The 20,279-nt window shown below is 31.8% G+C and overlaps 1 protein-coding gene across 3 annotated transcripts in view; it reads left to right on the top strand.

Annotated features, from left to right (window-relative positions):
• LOC139481781 (uncharacterized) overlaps positions 1-20,279 on the top strand; it is a 72,487-nt gene that overhangs the window by 46,486 nt on the left and 5,722 nt on the right. For all 3 annotated transcript variants that reach the window (XR_011654683.1, XM_071265282.1, XM_071265281.1), the window contains 3 exons: positions 8,719-8,796; positions 13,491-13,709; positions 18,390-18,824. Coding sequence is in view for 2 of the 3 variants with exons in the window: in XM_071265282.1 (XP_071121383.1) it covers positions 8,719-8,796; positions 13,491-13,709; positions 18,390-18,824 (732 nt within the window). In the remaining variant the exon portion in view is untranslated. The remainder of the gene's footprint in view (positions 1-8,718; positions 8,797-13,490; positions 13,710-18,389; positions 18,825-20,279) is intronic.

Here is a 20,279-nt window from a genome sequence, read left to right as displayed (position 1 = left end):
TAATTGGGATTTTATATATCCTTTTGTCAGTTGGTTGTGAACTGCGTAACTTTTTGAAGAGTAATGACTTATCCAAATGATCCTCGGTCCTTGGTCGCTGGTTATAAGTTGCCTCATCAATGGGAATCATGCCACATCTTCTTATTCTTATATTGGAAAAAGAATAACTTTCTTTAGTTCATCTGGGGCCGGTTTCACGAAGCTATCCTAAGACATGTCATAAGACATATCTTAGGACATGTCTTATGATCCTCTTATGACTATCCTAGGACATATCTCAGACCTCGTCTTGAAGCTGTCTTAGGATCATCTTAGCTAAGACATCCTAAACCTGTCGCAAGTTCTTTAAATTTTAAAATATAAATATGATCTACGGAAAAAATCATGTAAATGTAGTATGTCTTACCATAAATTATTCTAAACGTATTGATTAATATAATGACATGATTTGCAAAATAAATATAAAAAAATAAAAGTAATTTATATATAAATCATCTTTAAACAATATATCAATATAAATATGAAATTTTCAATGCAAAATTAAGAAAAAAGAATATAAAATTATGACATTGTTTTGGTACAAGTGAGTTGGATTCAATTTCGACTTTATTGGTTATAAAAGGTTAAGAGATAAAATCGTGCCATTTTTATATCAATACATCGAATTTTCATTGTTGACAAATCCTGATAATCCGTCAATGTATATATGTTTTAAGCAGGAACAGGAGAATAGATAATTAGATAATAATAAGATATTTTTTTTTCAAAATTAATATAAAAATGAGTGTAATTTTTATAAATAAACGTATAACTATCCTAAGACCATCATAAGACACCTCTCGCGTTGTCCTAACTTTATGACCAACTTTAAGAGAAGTCCTAATTTAGGACCGCTTTGTGAAACCCACTTAGGACTAAGATATGTCGTAAGACCATCCTAAGACATGTCTTAGTCCTAAGACAGCTTCGTGAAACTGGGCCCAGGTTCCTTTTTATTTCAAGAGACGGTCTTTATACAAATGTGACTGTAGCTGTTTGTTTTTATTGAGATTGAAAACAAAATGAATATAATACTTTACTAATTTCATAATATAAAAAAGAAGATGTGGTATGATTGCCAATTAGACAACTGTCCATAAGAGACAAAAAAATGACACAGACATTATCAGCTATAGGTCACCGTACTGCATTCAACAATGAGCAAAGCCCACACCGCATAGTCAGCTATAAAAGACCCCGACTGTTGCGCTTATCTTAGTACTCTGCCTTCACCATGAAAGCCTAAAGCCACATATAAGAAAAGCAAAAGCAAATAAGTTTAAGTACCGAAAAAAGTCATGAGCTATATGACCAAAAATAGATCTAAAAATAAAAGCAAATTCAACCAAATGCTCAGTTCAATTAACGGAGAATTATTCTTAGTTAGCTCTGATAGTTGCATTCCATATAGAATTGTTAAAGGCATACTATTTTGTCTTCCTGGTTGACACTGTTTGGATTTTAAAAATTACAACTATCCGTTTTTCTGAGAAAAGTTGAACGAGTAGACAAATGAATAATTCTTTAATGACTTGTAAATATATCCTATTGATTTTATACCAAATACATAGCAACATGGAGGAATCAAAGATAAAATGATTCGGAAAATATTATTCCTATACGTTAATGAAAATAATATACATAGCTACAGTTAAATATGTAATCAATTTTTTGCCGAAAGCACAGAATTACTCCGTGAAAATCTGCAATTTTGTGTCAGTGCAACTTGAGAAGGTTTATGGCAAGGTATACCAGTCCTTTCAATTAACCTAATTATTTATACTAATATAAGCATAATGGACACGAAACAACTATTTTCACAATTTATTTTCAAACTCTAGTGCAAAAAAGTTGTTAAATAGATGTAACGACTTATTGACCTATTTTCAGACAATCGCTCTGCAGTTCGATTGCTACGAAAAAGGAATATTCTGTCAAATTAGATTTGATTTTTATTCGTTTGAATTGATTCCCGTCAACAATAATTATTAACCAACCGGTGATTCTTTGACACAGCATTTTTTCTATTATTTATAATCTGGCACGTTACACAATAGATACTTTAAGCACATATTGCAGACATTCGGGCAGAAGTGGAACTGCAATGGAATAAATAGTACAAACGGTTCTATTTATTCATATCTTAACAAGATGTTCGTTTTCTAATACACAATACTCAATAAGTCGCTGCTCCATTGTTTTTGATTATTTAATCAGTGCTGTTCTTTTCAGAGTGCATTTCGATGAATATTTGATTAAGCAGCATGCTGCATATGTAAAAACAGAAAAAGGATATAAAACATATTGATCGCACTAACACATACCAGATTCATTAACACATTTTGAACTTGCAATCATTATAAAAATTAGGAGTATAGTTTTACTGCAAATGAGACAAATATCTAAATGACAAAACCCAAATCGTGGCCGTACGACCTGCAATAATGAGCAAAACGCATCCCACATATTATTTTATAGAAATCTCGAAACGACAAATAAAGCAAATTATTTAAAGAGAAAAAAAAAAAACAACGGCCTGAACTACATGTACACCAATAAACAAAATATCATTACGAAAGACATTAACTACATGTAATAATAGCCAATAGATTTAGTCTGGACTTGGTTTGGCACACACATACCGCAACTTGGAAAAAAATGTTTGTTGGTGCTCCCTTCCTTTAGGTAGGAACGTGGGGTAACAACATACATGTAACCTTTAAACAAACTAAAAATATATTTGGAAACGGCTGGTCATGATCAGATCGGTAATAAATACAAGCTTTTTCAAAAAGTTTCCTTATGTTACCCTGTTACACCACTATCAGGTTAGGGGAGGGTTGGGGACTAATACCATGTTTACCTCGTAACATAATGTATGTACCTGTCCCAGGAGCATGATATATTAAATTACTCTGTTTATTTGTTTTCAAGGCTTTGTATAGCTTACAACTTGATAAGGTTTTGTTTATTGTTTAATGGCGTACAGGTGTTTGAATCAACGCCATTAAGACAAACGTATAATTATCTCAATAGTATAAACGCGAAAAATCATTATTTGAAACAAAATTAAATTAAAAAAACAAAATAATAAAGACAAGAAGAACCAATTTAGCAGTACTTATACTGAAAGCTTGTTAAAATGTTTTTGTTACATGCTAATCTATTGGGACCAAATATGCTTGTAGCATTAAAGCACACACAATGCCCTCGTTAGTCCTTCAAGAATAAAGGTATCTAGTTTGCCCATTAAAAGTATAGATGACGTCAAAACCAGCGTCAAATTAAAGAGTTGTGTCTGGCAAAGGAAATTAGTTTAATCTAACGCATATCTTTGTCGATTTCATTGCGCCCTGTCAAGTAAAATAAGTTTAACTATTCTTTTTTTTAGTATACATTTATATATTATATATTCTTTGAAAATTGTTAAAGCTATTTTGATTCAAGATCCAATGCATCAAGTGATCAGCTATTATATGAATTGTGTAATAAAGCTATATTGGTCTCTAGTTTTTATGTCGATTTCAATTATTATAACGTCATTGTTCAATTATCTCTTCTAATTGTTTTATTCCCTCACAAACAATAAAACAGGGGATTTGCAAATCATGAAATTACATTTAATAAAATCATAAAAGTTGAATATTTGATTATTTTTAAGTTTCTCTTGGAAATCAGCTGTCCCTTTAGAATTGCTATGCAATGGAATTTAGATCAATTTGGAATCAACATTACCGTTAATAATTGAATTTAGCAGGTTTGGTTTGATATATTACCCAGAGTTTCACAAGAAACTGTCTGATTGTGGCCATTTCTTAAATTGATATTTATTATTCATGAGTAATCATTTAATAATTGACAGCAGAAATATCGGTATTGACGTTGCATTCCATCAGGGAAAGTTGTCATAAAGAATTATTGTCTATGAAGTGTTGGAGTCAAGTACGCCTACAAAAGCCATTCGAGTGCTTCCGACTTGGCAGCAGAAAATAGACACAAGTATTCTAAAACTACAATAAAAGGATGCTAAACAAGGAAATCTGTCAAACTTGGTGTTGTTCTACATCACGTTCGTAATCTACATTGATTTTTATTAATATGGTAATGTCCTAGTTCTTTTATTCGTTTAATTAATTTCTGATCATATTATATACTATTTTTCGGAGTTATATGTCTTTAGTTTTCAAATATATTATCAGTATCATTTCCAAATTTAATCAAAACGGCATATTAAAATTTAGTAAAGAAGTTTAATAAGTGGGAATTGATCGATCAGAACTACTAGATTCGTTTGAAACACTATCTCTACAACATTTAAATAGATATTATATAGTTTCATTAAAGTATATATACGATTTATTTTGATTCGTTAACGTCTATAGTTTTTGCTGTTCTTTGGTTGAAGGTAGAAGATATATGGACAACAACGCTGTTTGTGTTTGTTCCAATGCTTGTACTGTGGCAACATTTGTCTTAAATTTAGTTTTGTGTTTGATCTCATTTCTGAAATTAAGTGTTGACGGCAGATATTTCATAGCTTTTAGGAAATTTTAAAATCGGTATGGTCTTTGCTCATTATTGAAGGCCGAACGATGACCTACATTTGTTAATCTTTGTTATTTGGTCTCGTGTGAAGAGTTGTGTCATTGGCAATTACGCCACATCTTTTTTTATATTTAATTAAAGGTAAACACTTGTCGTCTGTTACTGACTTCAAATTGTCTTCTGGTAATTTTGTTGTTGAATTATTGATACATGATTATAAACATTGTTTGGCAATAGACGACAGCAAACATCAAATTATCGATGTAAAAAACTCAAGACAAAAACAATTGTCTGAGAAGTCATTAGATATACATGTAGGAAGATGTGGAGTGAGTGCCAATGAGACAACTCTCCATCCAAGTCACAATTATAAAAATAAACCATTATAGTTCAAGGTACGGTCTTCAACACGGAGCCTTGGCTCACGTTACAGTAATATTCACCTCTGACTTATTGACTTTTGACCTTTGTCAAAGAAACATGTAAAAAGATAAATCCCAGATCCCTTTGAATTACATTGTAAAGTGACAAAAGTAAAAACCAAATCGGAAGGGAAAATACATAGTACAAGATGTGTTATGCTTTCCAATGAGACAACTTTCAACAAGAGACACAGCAACTAACAAACTATGGGTATTTCCTGTAGGGCCATCAACAATGAGAAAAATCATACCAATGATTGGCAGCTATATAATAAGAATTTCATCTTTTCTGGAATTAAAATACCTGAATTGTGCCCTACATAGTTATTATCATGAACGTGGGAAAATGAGATAATTGTTTGCCATTTATTAATAGCTCCCACTTATTTGAATATAAGAGTATGTAAATTATTGATGAAAGTCTTCATCATGATCTTGAAGTTGTTCAAATTGATATCGATTCAAAATTGGCGCGAATGAAATCATTTATTCTTTCTACTTATCTATAAGACGACAATGAAGCCTCACAATTTATAAGAGCAATCATCAGATATCCTACTTTAAATTGAATTTTGTATGATTTAAATTCCCCACATCAATGGAATTATATTTTCTCGCAGATGTAAGTCTCCATAATCTCCTAAGGGGTTTAACAGCTTGCTTAACAAAGGAATATAATTCGATTGGCATCTTTTTGATGATTATATTAAAAGAAAGAGATATGTTTGTGAAAAATGTTTTTTCCACGAACAAGTTATAGTTAAAATAGAAGAAAAAAACATACTTAAACCTTAAAAAAAAATTGTCTTTAACTTTATTGGTAACTGAAATCGTTTAAGAAAAGAGAGACAAAAACTACCAGAGGGATTAGCAAACTCACGTGTTATTAAACAAAATTATAAAACACATTGCAAAAAATGACAATAAGACAATCAACAGTATACAAAACACAACGAAACTTAAATATGAGCACAACGAAACTAATATATGAGCACAACGAAACTAAAATATGAGCACAACGAAACTAAAATATGAGCACAACGAAACTAATATATGAGCACAACGAAACTAAAATATGAGCACAACGAAACTGATATATGAGCACAACGAAACTAATATATGAGCACAACGAAACTAAAATATGAGCACAACGAAACTAAAAATATGAGCACAACGAAACTAATATATGAGCACAACGAAACTAAAATATGAGCACAACGAAACTAATATATGAGCACAACGAAACTAAAATATGAGCACAACGAAACTAAAATATGAGCACAACGAAACTAATATATGAGCACAACGAAACTAAAATATGAGCATAACGAAACTAATATATGAGCACAACGAAACTAAAATATGAGCACAACGAATCTCCCAAAAACAAACTCCACGTGATCTCAGGTGTTCCGGAAGGGTGGGCAGATTCATTCCACAGTTGACACCCGTCGTATATATTTGTCCTGTAATAGAAGCCGCCAGGGATGCAGGTTGGGGAAATTAAGACTGCAACTGAAAAAGTGGAGTTAATTTGAATTGGACAGAAATTTTGCCTTACAACAGGCCACCTACGGTTGTTGCTAGGGTTCGTAACGTGCAAGGAACGTGCCGCAATCTCTAAAAGAGGCAGATCTTTACAAATATTTCCCTCTCATAAAAATTAAAACAACTGATGACATGCTTTAATCAGAATTTGGAGAAAGCTTTCTAACACAAAATTCAACACCGCTTTGAAATTTTATATCAATTAGTCAATTGAAATGTGTCTAATGAGTATAGAATTTTAAATTTCCTCTTCTTCATAATCAAAGTCATCTAAGACAGCAAATATGAATATCTAGAAAAGAGGTAGGAATATTAAGTCAACGAGGTCAACGAGGTATACACAGTAATCGATTATCTTCAATGTGAGTGAAAAATTTTGCCAACTTTATGAGGAATATTATTGTCTTTTATGTTGATTATGACATTTTTTTAAAAAGAAACGCTTCCGTTCCAAACCTTGTAGTGTAGGAACTTCACTGTTCGTACAGGTTTGTTTGTCAGAAGTTATAAATGCTAACTGCAAAAGCTAGACTCCGTGTGCGGGATTTTCTTGAGTTGTTTGAGACCAATTGGTTGACTACGGCTGTTTTCTGCCCTTTTGCTCGGGTTATTGTCTCTTTGACACATTCAACATGGTAAACAGCCCAGGAAGAAACACAAATATATTTAATTTATTTTCATTTCACGCTTGAACAAAGGTCCAATACATTTGACACATTTTACTTTTGACTCTTACTTCGTTTAGGAAAAGAATGAATATAGTGTTATGATTCTATCTACACATCCGATACTCTTAGAACAAATCCATATCAAACGAACAGCCTTTTTATTGCTTTTTGTCATCTCGAAGCGCAGAAAAGTCATGGCCTTTATCAAAAAGCAATAGTTAAAACCTTACTCCAAGCGAACTTATGAAACACATTTCTGGGCGTTTAATTACTTTGAACACGATATTTAAGTGTAACTCAAATGCAAATACAATGCAATAAAACAAAAATGTATATTTTAATTACCCGTTTACAGTATGCATCTTGTTGTTTATTCAACAAATCAAATAGATTTTCTAAAAGTTTTAATATAAAATGTGATCGAGTACAATACTTTATACACAATACGATCACTTGCACTCGGAAGACGTGTTTCATTAATCTAAAAAAAAGATAACTTAAAATAGGACAAGGAAGCTACAATGAATGATGAAAAAATTTATCTTCCTGCTATATTGAGATTCAATAATCAAGAGAATAATTGATTACAGAAGACCAATCAAACCTTAAAACAACAAGGATATCCTATAGTAGTAGTAAAACATTCCGTTTATGCTTTTGCCTTTAAAAGGTATCTTATAGAACAAACGAATAGTTGACCTATAATTTACATTTTGTTGGAGGATATTTGACAGTGTTAATTCAAATGAATGGAATTTAATGAAATGCTGAAATCTTCAAAATTAGTTCAACCCCTCAATTTGGCTTAAGTTGTTTAACACCTTGATATATCATATAGAAACTTGCTTGACTGATTAACTCTGGATGTAATTTTTCTGCTTCTGCTTCTGTTTTTTTGTTTTGTTTTGTTTTGTATTTCATTTCATTAAGTTGCTGTGTTTTGCTTGTCAATTTTTCTTAGACGTGTGATATTTACTTGACACCTGTTGTATCTCTTTTCTTGTAACTAGATCTCTGTTTTGTTGTTTTATTCATACACTATTTAAGACATGGATTTGCTGTTAGAATTTCAAAATGTTAGAAACATACAGAAAAATGATAGAAGTACATGTAACCACCAACATCTGCATAATTCTCATTAATATACACTTGACTAAGAAAAAGGAACAACAGATGGTTTGAAACGAAACCTTTCTAGATCATTTGTCGTGTCATTAAACAGCACAATAAAAAGCTACTAACAGCACGACTACTAACTTAAACAAGGATTATAATGGTGGTATATTATGTATTTTAAAAGCAGAGTAAAACTGTGCACGCTACTACTGGCAGCTAGACAAAGTATGACCACAGTCATTGTTAAACTAACCCCCCCCTGCTTTACTGGTGGTTATCGGTTTTACTGAAATTATTTCCCTTGACAGTATTGCAGTGTATATACATAAGCGTGTGTTAAACTATCATGATAATATTATATTATTTGTATTTTCTTTCAGTAAACTCGAATGAGCGTTTGGTACTGTCTATGGGACTAAGCTTCATTGCACTGGTCTTGCTTGCAAATTTCACAAAAGGTATGTATACTTTTTTTTCTATTTTATTTCCTTATTGCATGGACATCAATTTAACATGCTTAAACACTGCCTTTCAGATTAAATGCCCGTTGAAAGATTAACACCTTTAGCAAACAAGATAGATATGAAATAATATTTAGAAAACTAGAATAATCGAACTACCTGAATTCCTGTAAAATATGGAATTTGAACTCTGCTGCACCGTAAGAATATAATTTATCATTTCCCACTAGCGACGTATGTTTTCTTTTGTCGGTTAACGTACACATCGTTGGTTGCAAGTCATACACGCGAATTATAATGGTTCTCTGATACATCTAATGTAGCACTTGTCACTATATTTCGTAATTGTCAAATAAGTCATGAAACCGTCTGAACATACTCATGATACTGGCATGACTGACCCCCATACGCCCCCCCCCCAATAACTTGAATCTTAAATTTGATATAAGCGCACATAGTTCAGAAGCATTTTTGTAAACAACATCATATCAATAAAAATATCTGAGAGAACAAATAATATCAACCTGTTCAGACGTGATAGCATGGTGTAAAACCAATACTACGATCACCTACATGTACTTCATTTACTGATTTCAATAGGAAACTTGACACATTTCCTAATTTGTCGATAAAACAGAGAATATTATTGAGTTGATTTCATTAGTTAGGTATGAATTAAACATAAACATGGTAGTATTAAGTACGCTATCATTTAAATCAGTGCTAAAGTATTGATTTATAAATGAAAACATTATTTTTTTTTCTTGTTTCTTGTCTTAAGGAGTTTAGTTTCTAAATAAATGTGTAATTACGTGTTAAGGTTTAAGTATGGTTTTAACAAGCACCCACTGAAAATTCATTTAGGAATTATTGAGAGATGTTTTATTTGAACTCAAAGGAAATGATTAGTTTAAGCAACCTGCGATAGGTGTGTAATCTTAAAATATGAGGGGGTATAATGATCATAGTGTTTATCCGTCCGTCCGTCTGTCCATCCGTCCGTCCGTCTCGTGTTGGTTTGCTTCTGCATTTGTTCGATTGCTTACACTTAAATGAAGGTCTTAATAGGGGGTCTAGTTTTCTGTATTCTTTAAACTTATAAGGCTTTTTTCTTTATTTTGAAGAAAGCTTATTTTGTTATATTCCCATGACAATAATTTTACTATTGAACTTCCTCTATATGATAAAATTGAGAATGGAAATGGGGAATGTGTCAAAGAGACAACAACCCGACCAAATAAAAAACAACAGCAGAGGGTCACCAACAGGTCTTCAATGTAGCGAGAAATTCCCGCACCCATAGGCGTCCTTCAGCTGGCCCCTAAACAAATATATACTAGTCCAGTGATAATGAACGCCATACTAATTTCCATATTGTACACAAGAAATTGAAATTAAAATAATACAAGATATTTATTTTGCCGTCTTCCTATTTTCTTTAAACCCCATCCAAACCCTTTTATATTTTCAACATTAGAGAAAACATATATAAATAGCAAAAACTTTCAAAACTTAATTTTGATTTAACAATACGTATTACTTTTCTCTGCGGAAAAAAAAATATCCGATTCTCTTGCCTTCCGGAATACAGTCATCAAAATAGTTAACATATATAATGCACTATTGTACAAGGTATGGAATAAACACGAAAAAGCTGCAATAAATACTTAAATGCGTAGGACATTGTAAGGTCATCAAATCTTAGAAAGAACGGATCAAAAGTTTGAACATGCACACAAGATTAGGTAAGGTCGCCAAATTATGAAAGACCAGTACAAAATGCCAGACATCCGCTAAAATTTCGGAAGACTATGACGAAAAATGAAATATCATGTACAAAATACAAATTTCGGGAAACCAATGGAATCCAGGACAAAAGGTTAAATATCTGCAGGGCAACATGAAGAGAAGACATCATCCCACGAATAATTGTATTGAGAATTTTTGATCTAATTAGTAACACAGTTATTGCCGTTAGATACAATTTACAACACAATATAGAGCTAGATATAAAAAACATGCAGGACTATGAATATCACTAAAAATTCCGAAAAACAAGGGCAAAATGTCAAATGTCTTTTGAAAAATGCGTTGTCGAGAAATCACGAAATGCCAGCGCGAAAGGTTAAACATCCACAGGGCAATGCGAAATGAAGACCTACTCCCACGAATAATGGTAATGAGAATCGCTGATCGAATCAGTAACAAAGTGATTGCTATTGGAGACAACACAACATAGAGCAGTGAACAATCATAAGACTAATATAATTACCAAAAACTTCGAAAAACAAGGACAAAATGTCAAACAAATTTTATGACAGTTGTTGTCCATTCGTTTGGTGTGTTTTTTTATTTAATTTTGCCATTGAAATATGGACTCTACGATTGAATTTTCCTAGGAGTTCAGTATTGTTATGATTTCACTTTTAAATGAAAAACGCATTGTCGATAAATCACGAAATGCCAGCGCAAAAGGTTACACATCCACAGGGCAATGTGAAACGAAGACCTACTCCTACGAATAATGATAGTGAGAATCGCTGATCGAATCAGTAACAAAGTGATTGCCATAGGAGACAGCACAACATAGAACAGTGAAAATCAAGGAAACAAAATCAATTCATTCGGAAGTGAAGGAATTTGAATATGTCATTTGTTTGCACTAACGCAATGAATGACATAAGCGCAATGAGCAGCAATTAAATACATGTATCTGTGCTGTATTGACGTACTGTTATTAGTCAAATTGTATGCTACAATACTTTAATTTCCTGTTCATAGACTAATAAGGCCGATTATCTGTATTACAGATTCTATAATGAGATTGTAAGCAGAGAAGTCAGCTTTGATCATTTTAAGCCGTAATTTTATTTGAGAATAAAATCACTTGGCATGTAAATATATTTTGGTTTTATTGATTGCTTCATTAAGTAAACCATTTCTATATATATTTAAAAGAATCAACACACGTTTCCGTGGAAACCAATCAATAGAACAATATTTGACTTTTAGATTATAAGATCGAGAAAGAATGTATAGTTTTGATTGATAGTTGAAGAACAAATTTTGATTAATTTATAAATACCTTATTGACGATGTAACAAGAGAACGAGAAATCAAGTAATTTGATTTATTTATAATTGACCCCAAGTACTAAGCAACATGTAAGAAGGGTTTAAGTTCGATTGACATTGACATAATGAATAGCAAATTCGTAAATATTAAATTTCATATGTAGAATTAGTTTAAATCAACGCTGAATATTGTATTTTTCTCATGGATATACTAATACTGTAACAACATACACAATCACTTATATAAAAATAAAACAGAACTTGCTTTAAACGTGCAGCTAGCATCTTGTACACTCTAGTAAATCACACGAAAGAAAGCAAAAATAAATCATCTTTGAATCCATTTTCAGCAAACGTATAACAAGCAACCCTTATTACAAAATAATATGCGCTGATAATCACACTTAAAACAATTATATTGATATAAAGTACGAAAATAAAATAAAGCCTTACAATGAGGAATCTGAAATGTTTCATTGTTCAGTTTCCATACGAGAGCAACTATTTGAGTCGAAAGTTTTCTTACTCAGTTTGACAAATCCCTTCACAAGAATCTGTAATATTTTATTTTTCTATTAACAGGCTAGAGCAACAATATGAATCACAAGTTTTCCTACTCAGTTTGACAAATCCCTTCATAGGAATCTGAAATATTTTAATTTTTTTTATTAACAGGCCAGAGCAGCAATATAAAACACTAGTTTTCTAACTCAGTTTGACAAATCCCTTCAAAGGAATCTGAAATATTTTCTTAACAGGTCAGAGCAACAATATGAATCACAAGTTTTCTTACTCAGTTTGACAAATCCCTTCACAGGAATCTGAAATATTTTCTTAACAGGTCAGAGCAACAATATGAATCACAAGTTTTCCTACTCAGTTTGACAAATCCCTTCACAGGAATCTGAAATATTTTCTTAACAGGTCAGAGCAACAATATGAATCACAAGTTTTCTTACTCAGTTTGACAAACAAATAAAATGATTTGAACAAGAACATTTAAGAAAGATTAGAATTATACAAATATAACCAATTTCGAACTCAGTCTGACAATACCTTACACATAGGGAACCTGACATTTTTTTCATTTTTCTATTTCAATAACCAGAGCAACAAAATGAATGACAACTTTTCTAATTTTTGTGCTATTTTCACATTTCTTGAGCGAAGTGAAAACACGTTTCTCCTCACTAGTGAAAAATCTGTTCCCAGCGAATGGTGGGTCGAAATTTAATAATGAAGTTGAATGTTTCCTGATATTTTCTGAATTTCCTATTGTGACGTCCTGAAAAAAGGCGACCATGCCTGATGTTGTCGCCTCCAAAAAAATCTTAGAAAAGGAAGGAAAAAACCTATAAAGAAACAGATTCTACCTCAACAACTAGTGTATTATGATAGCTCTACTTTCAACATTTAAATTTAAATATTTAAAAAGTTCGGCAAGCCTCGCGCCCTTAATATCTAGATTCAATTGTCTCGAGTGGAGAAATATGATAACAAACTTGTTGCATTTGTGTAATCTATATATATATATATATATATATATAATATATATATTACTCAGTTTGACAAATCCCTTCATAGGAATCTTAATTTTTTTCATTTTTCTATTTCCAGGCCAGAGCAACAATTTGAATGACAAGTTTACATTTCCCATGTACTCAGATGGCACTGAAGATTGTGATATGGTAATTGAATTCAACATGATGTCTTTCTCGAGAACAGCTTTATACGCTACCATGACAACTAATTACAACGAATCCTACGATAATATCTTAGACAAAACACCATTTGTTATGCCTTTGAAACAGTATCTAGGCTTCAATGCTTCAAAAGGTTTGTAGAAATAATGTTAGCTATGATATTTAATCATCTTAAAAGAAGAAAGTCGTTCGTTTAAAGATATTATATTATAACAGTTGCGATGAAGTTTAGTTAAATGTATCAAACATGTTCTGTCATTAGAGATAAAAGGAAACTTTAGAAATCTGATATGTTCAGATGCTTAGGAAACGAACCAACTAAAAATGATATGTCCGTCGTTGGCATATTTCGAAACTTAAGGAAAATTTAGTCTGTCAAAAGGACAACATTAAAAGAAAAGAGACGATCGAATTTTGATTTAAACACCACAAATGGTTGTTGCAAGAACAAATTAGATTCCATTAATATTAGATAATTACTTATGTTCAACCAATCGTTACACCATTATATACTCAATTGTTGTTTTATTGTTTAATACTTCCTTTGTGTGAATATATGCACTTCTGTATAACTTTGTTCATACATGTTGTACTAGTTTATTTGTTACAATAAAGACATTTCATTTAAAAAAAAAATAACAATTACATCATTTGAAAAATCAAGAAAAAAAGGGACGAACAACATCAGTTTATATAAACGCTAGACGGAAAGCTTAAGATTTAGAATGCGAGCCCATCATTTAAGCCCCGGACTGAATTTAGGTCCTATTGACGAACCATAAATACCTGATCCACAGGCAATTGCAGAACCTTCAAACCCATTGTATTATCAAAATACAAAGCGTATTGTAGGGAGGCGGGAGGCGGTTGGCTGAGGTTCTCAGTTTTGCTTATAAATGCTATTATAATGATGTATTGTCCCCAGTTAGTTTTTTGTAGGCCATTTAAAAGATAAACTATTTGTATATTAAAAATCAAGTTGTATCAGTACATTTCAATAGCGCTTCGTCTTTTTACAGACAAATTAACTAAACCTTGTTTTCAGTCTTTGTCTTTGTGTCGAAACATCTACTAGATTGTGTTTAATGGTACCAATTAATGAATTGAGTTTACAATTTAATACCTGGAATTACTTTTAATACCGGCCGTGTGGGACCCCCATGTGTAGTCAAGGTAGTTGAAACCCCTCTCCACGTCCTTATTTTTATGAATTAAGTACCACAGAATTATTGTTTCAATTTTCTTTGCCATATGCTACGTTGCTATTGCGATCCAACATATTTTAAAGTTTCAATCTAAACAATTAGGTTAAAATAAAATAAACCAAATCGATTACAAATTCTTTATTCCTAATATTTTACATTTTTTTGACACAGAAATTACCATTTACAGACATATACATACATCAATGTCTTCGAGTGATTAGATTTAGAATTTTTAATGCCTCATTTAAATCAGTTCTACATGATAATTCAATAGAGAAGCGAAAGATGAAAGACTTGACATTATGCCATACAATCCTGATTTCACGGGGAAATGGTTAACCAACAATGTGTTATGAATTATCCTAGCTATCAACATCCGGATGTTGATCATTTTTCCTGAATAAAAACAATTCAGTAACTAGCAGTCATTTATGAATTGCTGACGGGAAATGTCGCGTTTCCCCGGCACATGAATACTAATGTAAAAGAGAAAGGTAATTTTTCACTCAAATCTGTCTTCGTCTTTAGGACATTATTTTTATTGATTTTGTTTGGGTTTAAGATTGATGATGTCTCAAACGAACGTATACTTTGTATATACAGCTCAATTTTGAATCCCTCCAGGAGAACAATTAAAACTTGAAAATAAAACGATGAATTTTCTTTAACATTATACTATAGTTTATATATATTGAAACATCCCAGTTTTGTTTGTTGTTGCTTGGTCTATCTTAGTGTTGTTACACATTTAAAAGAGGTCTTATAATGATATACTAGTAGATTATGGGATGATTTATACAAATTACACATAGCCGAAAAAGAGATATAGCAGATTGTTAATCTGAGATAATATTGTCAACCGAGGCGGAGCTGAGGTCGACAATGTCTTTTCAAGAGGTAATAATCAGCTCTATCACCATCTCAGATAGGTATTTCTTATCTTAGCAAACTGAATGTCCTGTTTTTTCTGTCTATAACATTTTAAATTTTAAAGATAATTTTGTCTTTTACATTACAGTAATCCGAATTTAAGGAAGTGCACACTGGTACTTGATTAAGCGTCTCTGTGAATGGTATTTAAAGAGTATATGCTATGGGGCAGAGCAAATTATCTCTCCGTTTTAACATTTCAAAATGTAGCATTTTGATATGAAGTTTAATTAATTCTCATATTTGGAATGCTTAGACAGTCTTTAGGATCGGAACTAATTCATAGATATAGGAAGATTCATGCACATTTATATGAAATCATTTTAGAACTACGATGTCCTTATCATGCCCAAAATGTCAGCAAGGATTATATTACAAAACAAATCATAATTTGTTTGATCATTTGGGATTTGAAAAGAAAAACAGATAAAAACATGATAAATAGATAACAACCAAATAGAGAATTAGTAGTTTCTTCACATGAACAATCTTTTTTAACTAGTAATCATTTGGATATCAAATAGCCTTTTACGTCAACAATAATTGGATCGTGTCCCAAATGAACCCCAATTAATGGTCAGTGTATGGCAAACCAACATCAATTAATCTATCAAGACCCAATTAAATGAAAACTTTTTTCATGGGCTAAACATTATCCATTAAAAGGACCAGTAAGACTGCTGTATCAATTATAATTAAATCAGGTTTGAATGCGACGAAGGTAGGAAAATTATACGGTATTGTCTTTTAACATAATTATTCGATCTGGAAGACACGTATTTGCTGTCGAAAGCCAAAACCAGAAAGGATACAAACTAATTCCCACAGAGATTTAGATAAATGACTTTTTTATTCCGGTAAATTGACATTTATTTATAATCAATGGACGTTGTTTTCATTCAAAACCAAAACACATCGTCCGTTGAATAAAAAAGTGTACACATGAACTGACTTTATTCAACGGCGTTTTTTTCCCTCTGAAATCACTTGGAAAATAACATGAATAATCTTCAAGGTTGTACTCGATTAGGTGGAAAAAGCAGTTGTAAACTATACGTCATACAAAATGTCATAAATTCATTATTTTGTATTCATCTTTTTTTTTTAACATTTATTAGACAGGAACATTTTTTTATGTGACAATGATGAAGTAGTGAATGTTTCTAAAAGTGCATGCATCTAACAGATCAGTAACTACATTTGGTAACCTTGTGTATAGCTGTAAAAAAAATCCTAAATTGTTAAACCCCCCATATTCTGTATATGTATGTCCCAAGTCAGGAGCGTGTAAATCAGTAGTTTTTGTTTATTTCTGTATATCATTTTTGTTTATTTGATAATTTGATATAAATCGGGCGTCAAATTTTTCATTTGAATTGTTTTACGCTTAGTCGTGTTGGGGATTTTTATAGCCTGGTTGCTTAGTTTCTGGAACCATCTTGGTTCAAGGAACGAAAGTACCTCTTGCAAAAATCTGAAAATAATTTCATAACAACATGCTGGGTTGTCCACGTGTTTACACCTATCCAATGTGATTTTTGACTCTTGAAGGTTTCTACTAGAATTTTAATAAATAAAAGCTTTTGAGACTGATAGAATAAATCTTCGTATCATCATTAGCCTCACGTACCTATAGTTCTGTAATATTTACATAATTTCTGTAATTCTTTCACATTTAAACTATTTCAACAAATGCGTTTCATTTTCATTATTTATGCAATGCCTTCCCGTTTTAAAATTTTCTGTAATTGCTTTCCTTCATCAACATTGTATCTCTAATTCCTTCATATTAAATGTACCAATATTTCTGTAATACACATTTCAATTATATCTTGACTTCCTTTATATTAGATAATGTCAGTAATTTGCCTGTACATCAGTTATGTAATTCACATGAATATTATTTATGTAATTCCGTCACATTTACATTACATCTCTGATTCCTTAACTTGCATTAGTTCTGTTATTGCTGTTCATTTACATAACATATCGGATATGTTTCTTACGTCGTAACTACAATCCCCTTCCCTTTCATGAATGTGACCTACCGAATTAGACTATTTACCGGATTTGTAATCACATAAGCAACACGACGGGTGCCACATGTGGAACAGGATCTGCTTACCCTTCCGGAGCACCTGAGATCACCCCTAGTTTTTGGTGGGGTTCGTGTTGTTTATTCTTTAGTTTTCTATGTTGTGTCATATGTACTATTGTTTTTCTGTTTGTCTTTTTCATTTTTAGCCATGACGTTGTCAGTTTGTTTTTGATTTATGAGTTGGACTGTCCCTTTGGTATCTTTCGTCCCTCTTTTTTTTTTTTTACATAAGTTCTCTCACTTCTTCACATTCACAATATTTCCGTAATTGCTTACTATTATATTATTTCTTTACTTTCTTTACTACCTTTACATTTACATTGTTCTGTACATTTGTAATTCACTGATGTCTTATAATTGATTTCTATGTAACTGTCATACAATAAGAGGTTAAAAAACTACGTTTAAACTCACAAAAGAAATTCATGTACCAAGTCATGACTATGACAGTTGATTTCCATTCGTTTGAAGTGTATGAGCTTTTGCTTTGTCATTTGATAATGGACTTCATTATTTGAAATTTTCTTGCAGTTTGGTCATTTTGTTATTCAAATTTTGACAATGTTTTTTTTTATTTCAGTTTTTACATGGAACGTCAATTACACAGTATCGGCACAGATTCACCGCATGTACGGTGACGTACTACACATATTTAATTCAAATTCGTTAGGACGGAATTACATAGTTTACTCTGATAAAGATTATTTTATTACAATTTATGGAACTGATTCTGACACCAACGTGACTATCAATAGTATGAATGACACTGTGATTGAAGCTCATAGACTTGATGTTGGGAATACTGTAACTTTTGATCCGGAATTGTCCGATGTTTATCAGATAAATGCATCGGGTAAAATCGGAATTATTTATAGTAACGTAGATATAAGCAGAAACACTGTCTGTGATCAAACTGACGATATTCTTTGGGAAATGATTCCTCCTGTTGAGAAGAACGGAGAGGAATTTATGATACATATAACTGATGTAGAAAGTGCCTTTTTGGAAGTTTTAGGTGAGTCCTTTATAGACCCAACACTCAAAACTTAATAAAACAAAATTTCAAACCAACGGGGCTTATCAGTTGGAATAGTATTGTGTAGTTGATAGAATAGCAAGCTATGCTTGTCTTTTAAAATAATATCACTAAATAGCAGTTTATCATTATTGATATACAATACGTGGACTCCCTACTGAAATTTTCTAAAACATCTGTAGAAAAAGACATTGATCCCTTTCATGTTAAAGAGTACGAGAGTTTTTTTTGTATTTTGGTCCTTCTGGTTGAATTGAGTTTTTTTATTCAAAAAGAGAGCACTTTAAATAGATGAAGGGAAGCTAGCATTGTAACATTTGCCATCAAGTTCCACATTTTGATATGACTAACAATTGAAAATTAAATTTTTTTTAGAGGGGACAGATTTAAAGAAATTAACGTAACAAGAAAAAAATATTTCAGTTTCCTTTTATGAACATTCAAAGCTATGCAGCTAAATTCCACAAGTACCTACACATTTTTTTTCAATCTTAATGTTGTTCATGAGCGTATGCTGCATGGAACTGCCTGATATATAAGAGTCCGTATTCAAGCTGAATGTGTCTTGCCTGAAGTTTTATGGACGCCATAATGACCGTTATGATACCGGTATATTTTTGTCACAAATAACTAAGAGTATCCACTTGTAGCAAAGTCCATTTGTTTTTGCAGCTCTGGACATCAACGAATGCGATGTATAACTTGATTTCTTTTATTAACAATGGCCATCAAGTCGACGGATACCGCAAGTCTTGCAGCACATGATTAACCATGTTGATACTTAATTTTTGAGTCTGTGTTGCTCAATTTTTACTTTTTCTGTTAAGTGTTTTGTAGTTTTACTTATTCGGTTTGTTTTAGTAATCCAACGTGTTTGTTCTGTCGACAAACGGGGGATGAATAGAGTATTTTTTCTGCTTTTCGTCTAGCACTTTGTTGCAGATATTAGTCTTTTATGGAACATTTTGCTATCACCCCTTTCGTGTTGATCACTGTTAGAAATCCCCTAAAAGACGATGCGATAAAAAGGGTTGTATTCAATTTTTTGTGAAAGTCATACAAGAATATATGTGGCCAATAAACCTATTGTTCACGAAGTAGCAATCGAAGACCCTACCTACACAGTATTGAAGTATATTTTGTTTATGTGACCATAAAACGAATAGTGAATTTTGCGCAATAGATCATACTAAGTATATCAAACTGTATATGAAATGTTTCTTTAGTTATGAATTAAATGCTTTAGATTTCAATAAATTTTCTTTTCTTTTTTTTATAAACAACATGTAAAAATACTCCCTTTCAATTTCACCAGTAGCATTTTTAGAGGAAAATAGGAAGCAACCATCCGTCTTAAATAATCATAGACTGGCTTATTTGCTCTGGCTGTCGTCCAATGAAAATATCTATTTTAAAAAGAATAGGAGAAAACCC

This window comes from Mytilus edulis, chromosome 7 (genome assembly GCF_963676685.1).
Source record: "Mytilus edulis chromosome 7, xbMytEdul2.2, whole genome shotgun sequence".
NCBI classification, from domain to species: domain Eukaryota; kingdom Metazoa; phylum Mollusca; class Bivalvia; order Mytilida; family Mytilidae; genus Mytilus; species Mytilus edulis.
The sequence above is the reverse complement of the archived record's forward strand: the minus strand, read 5'-3'. Positions and strand labels throughout refer to the sequence as shown.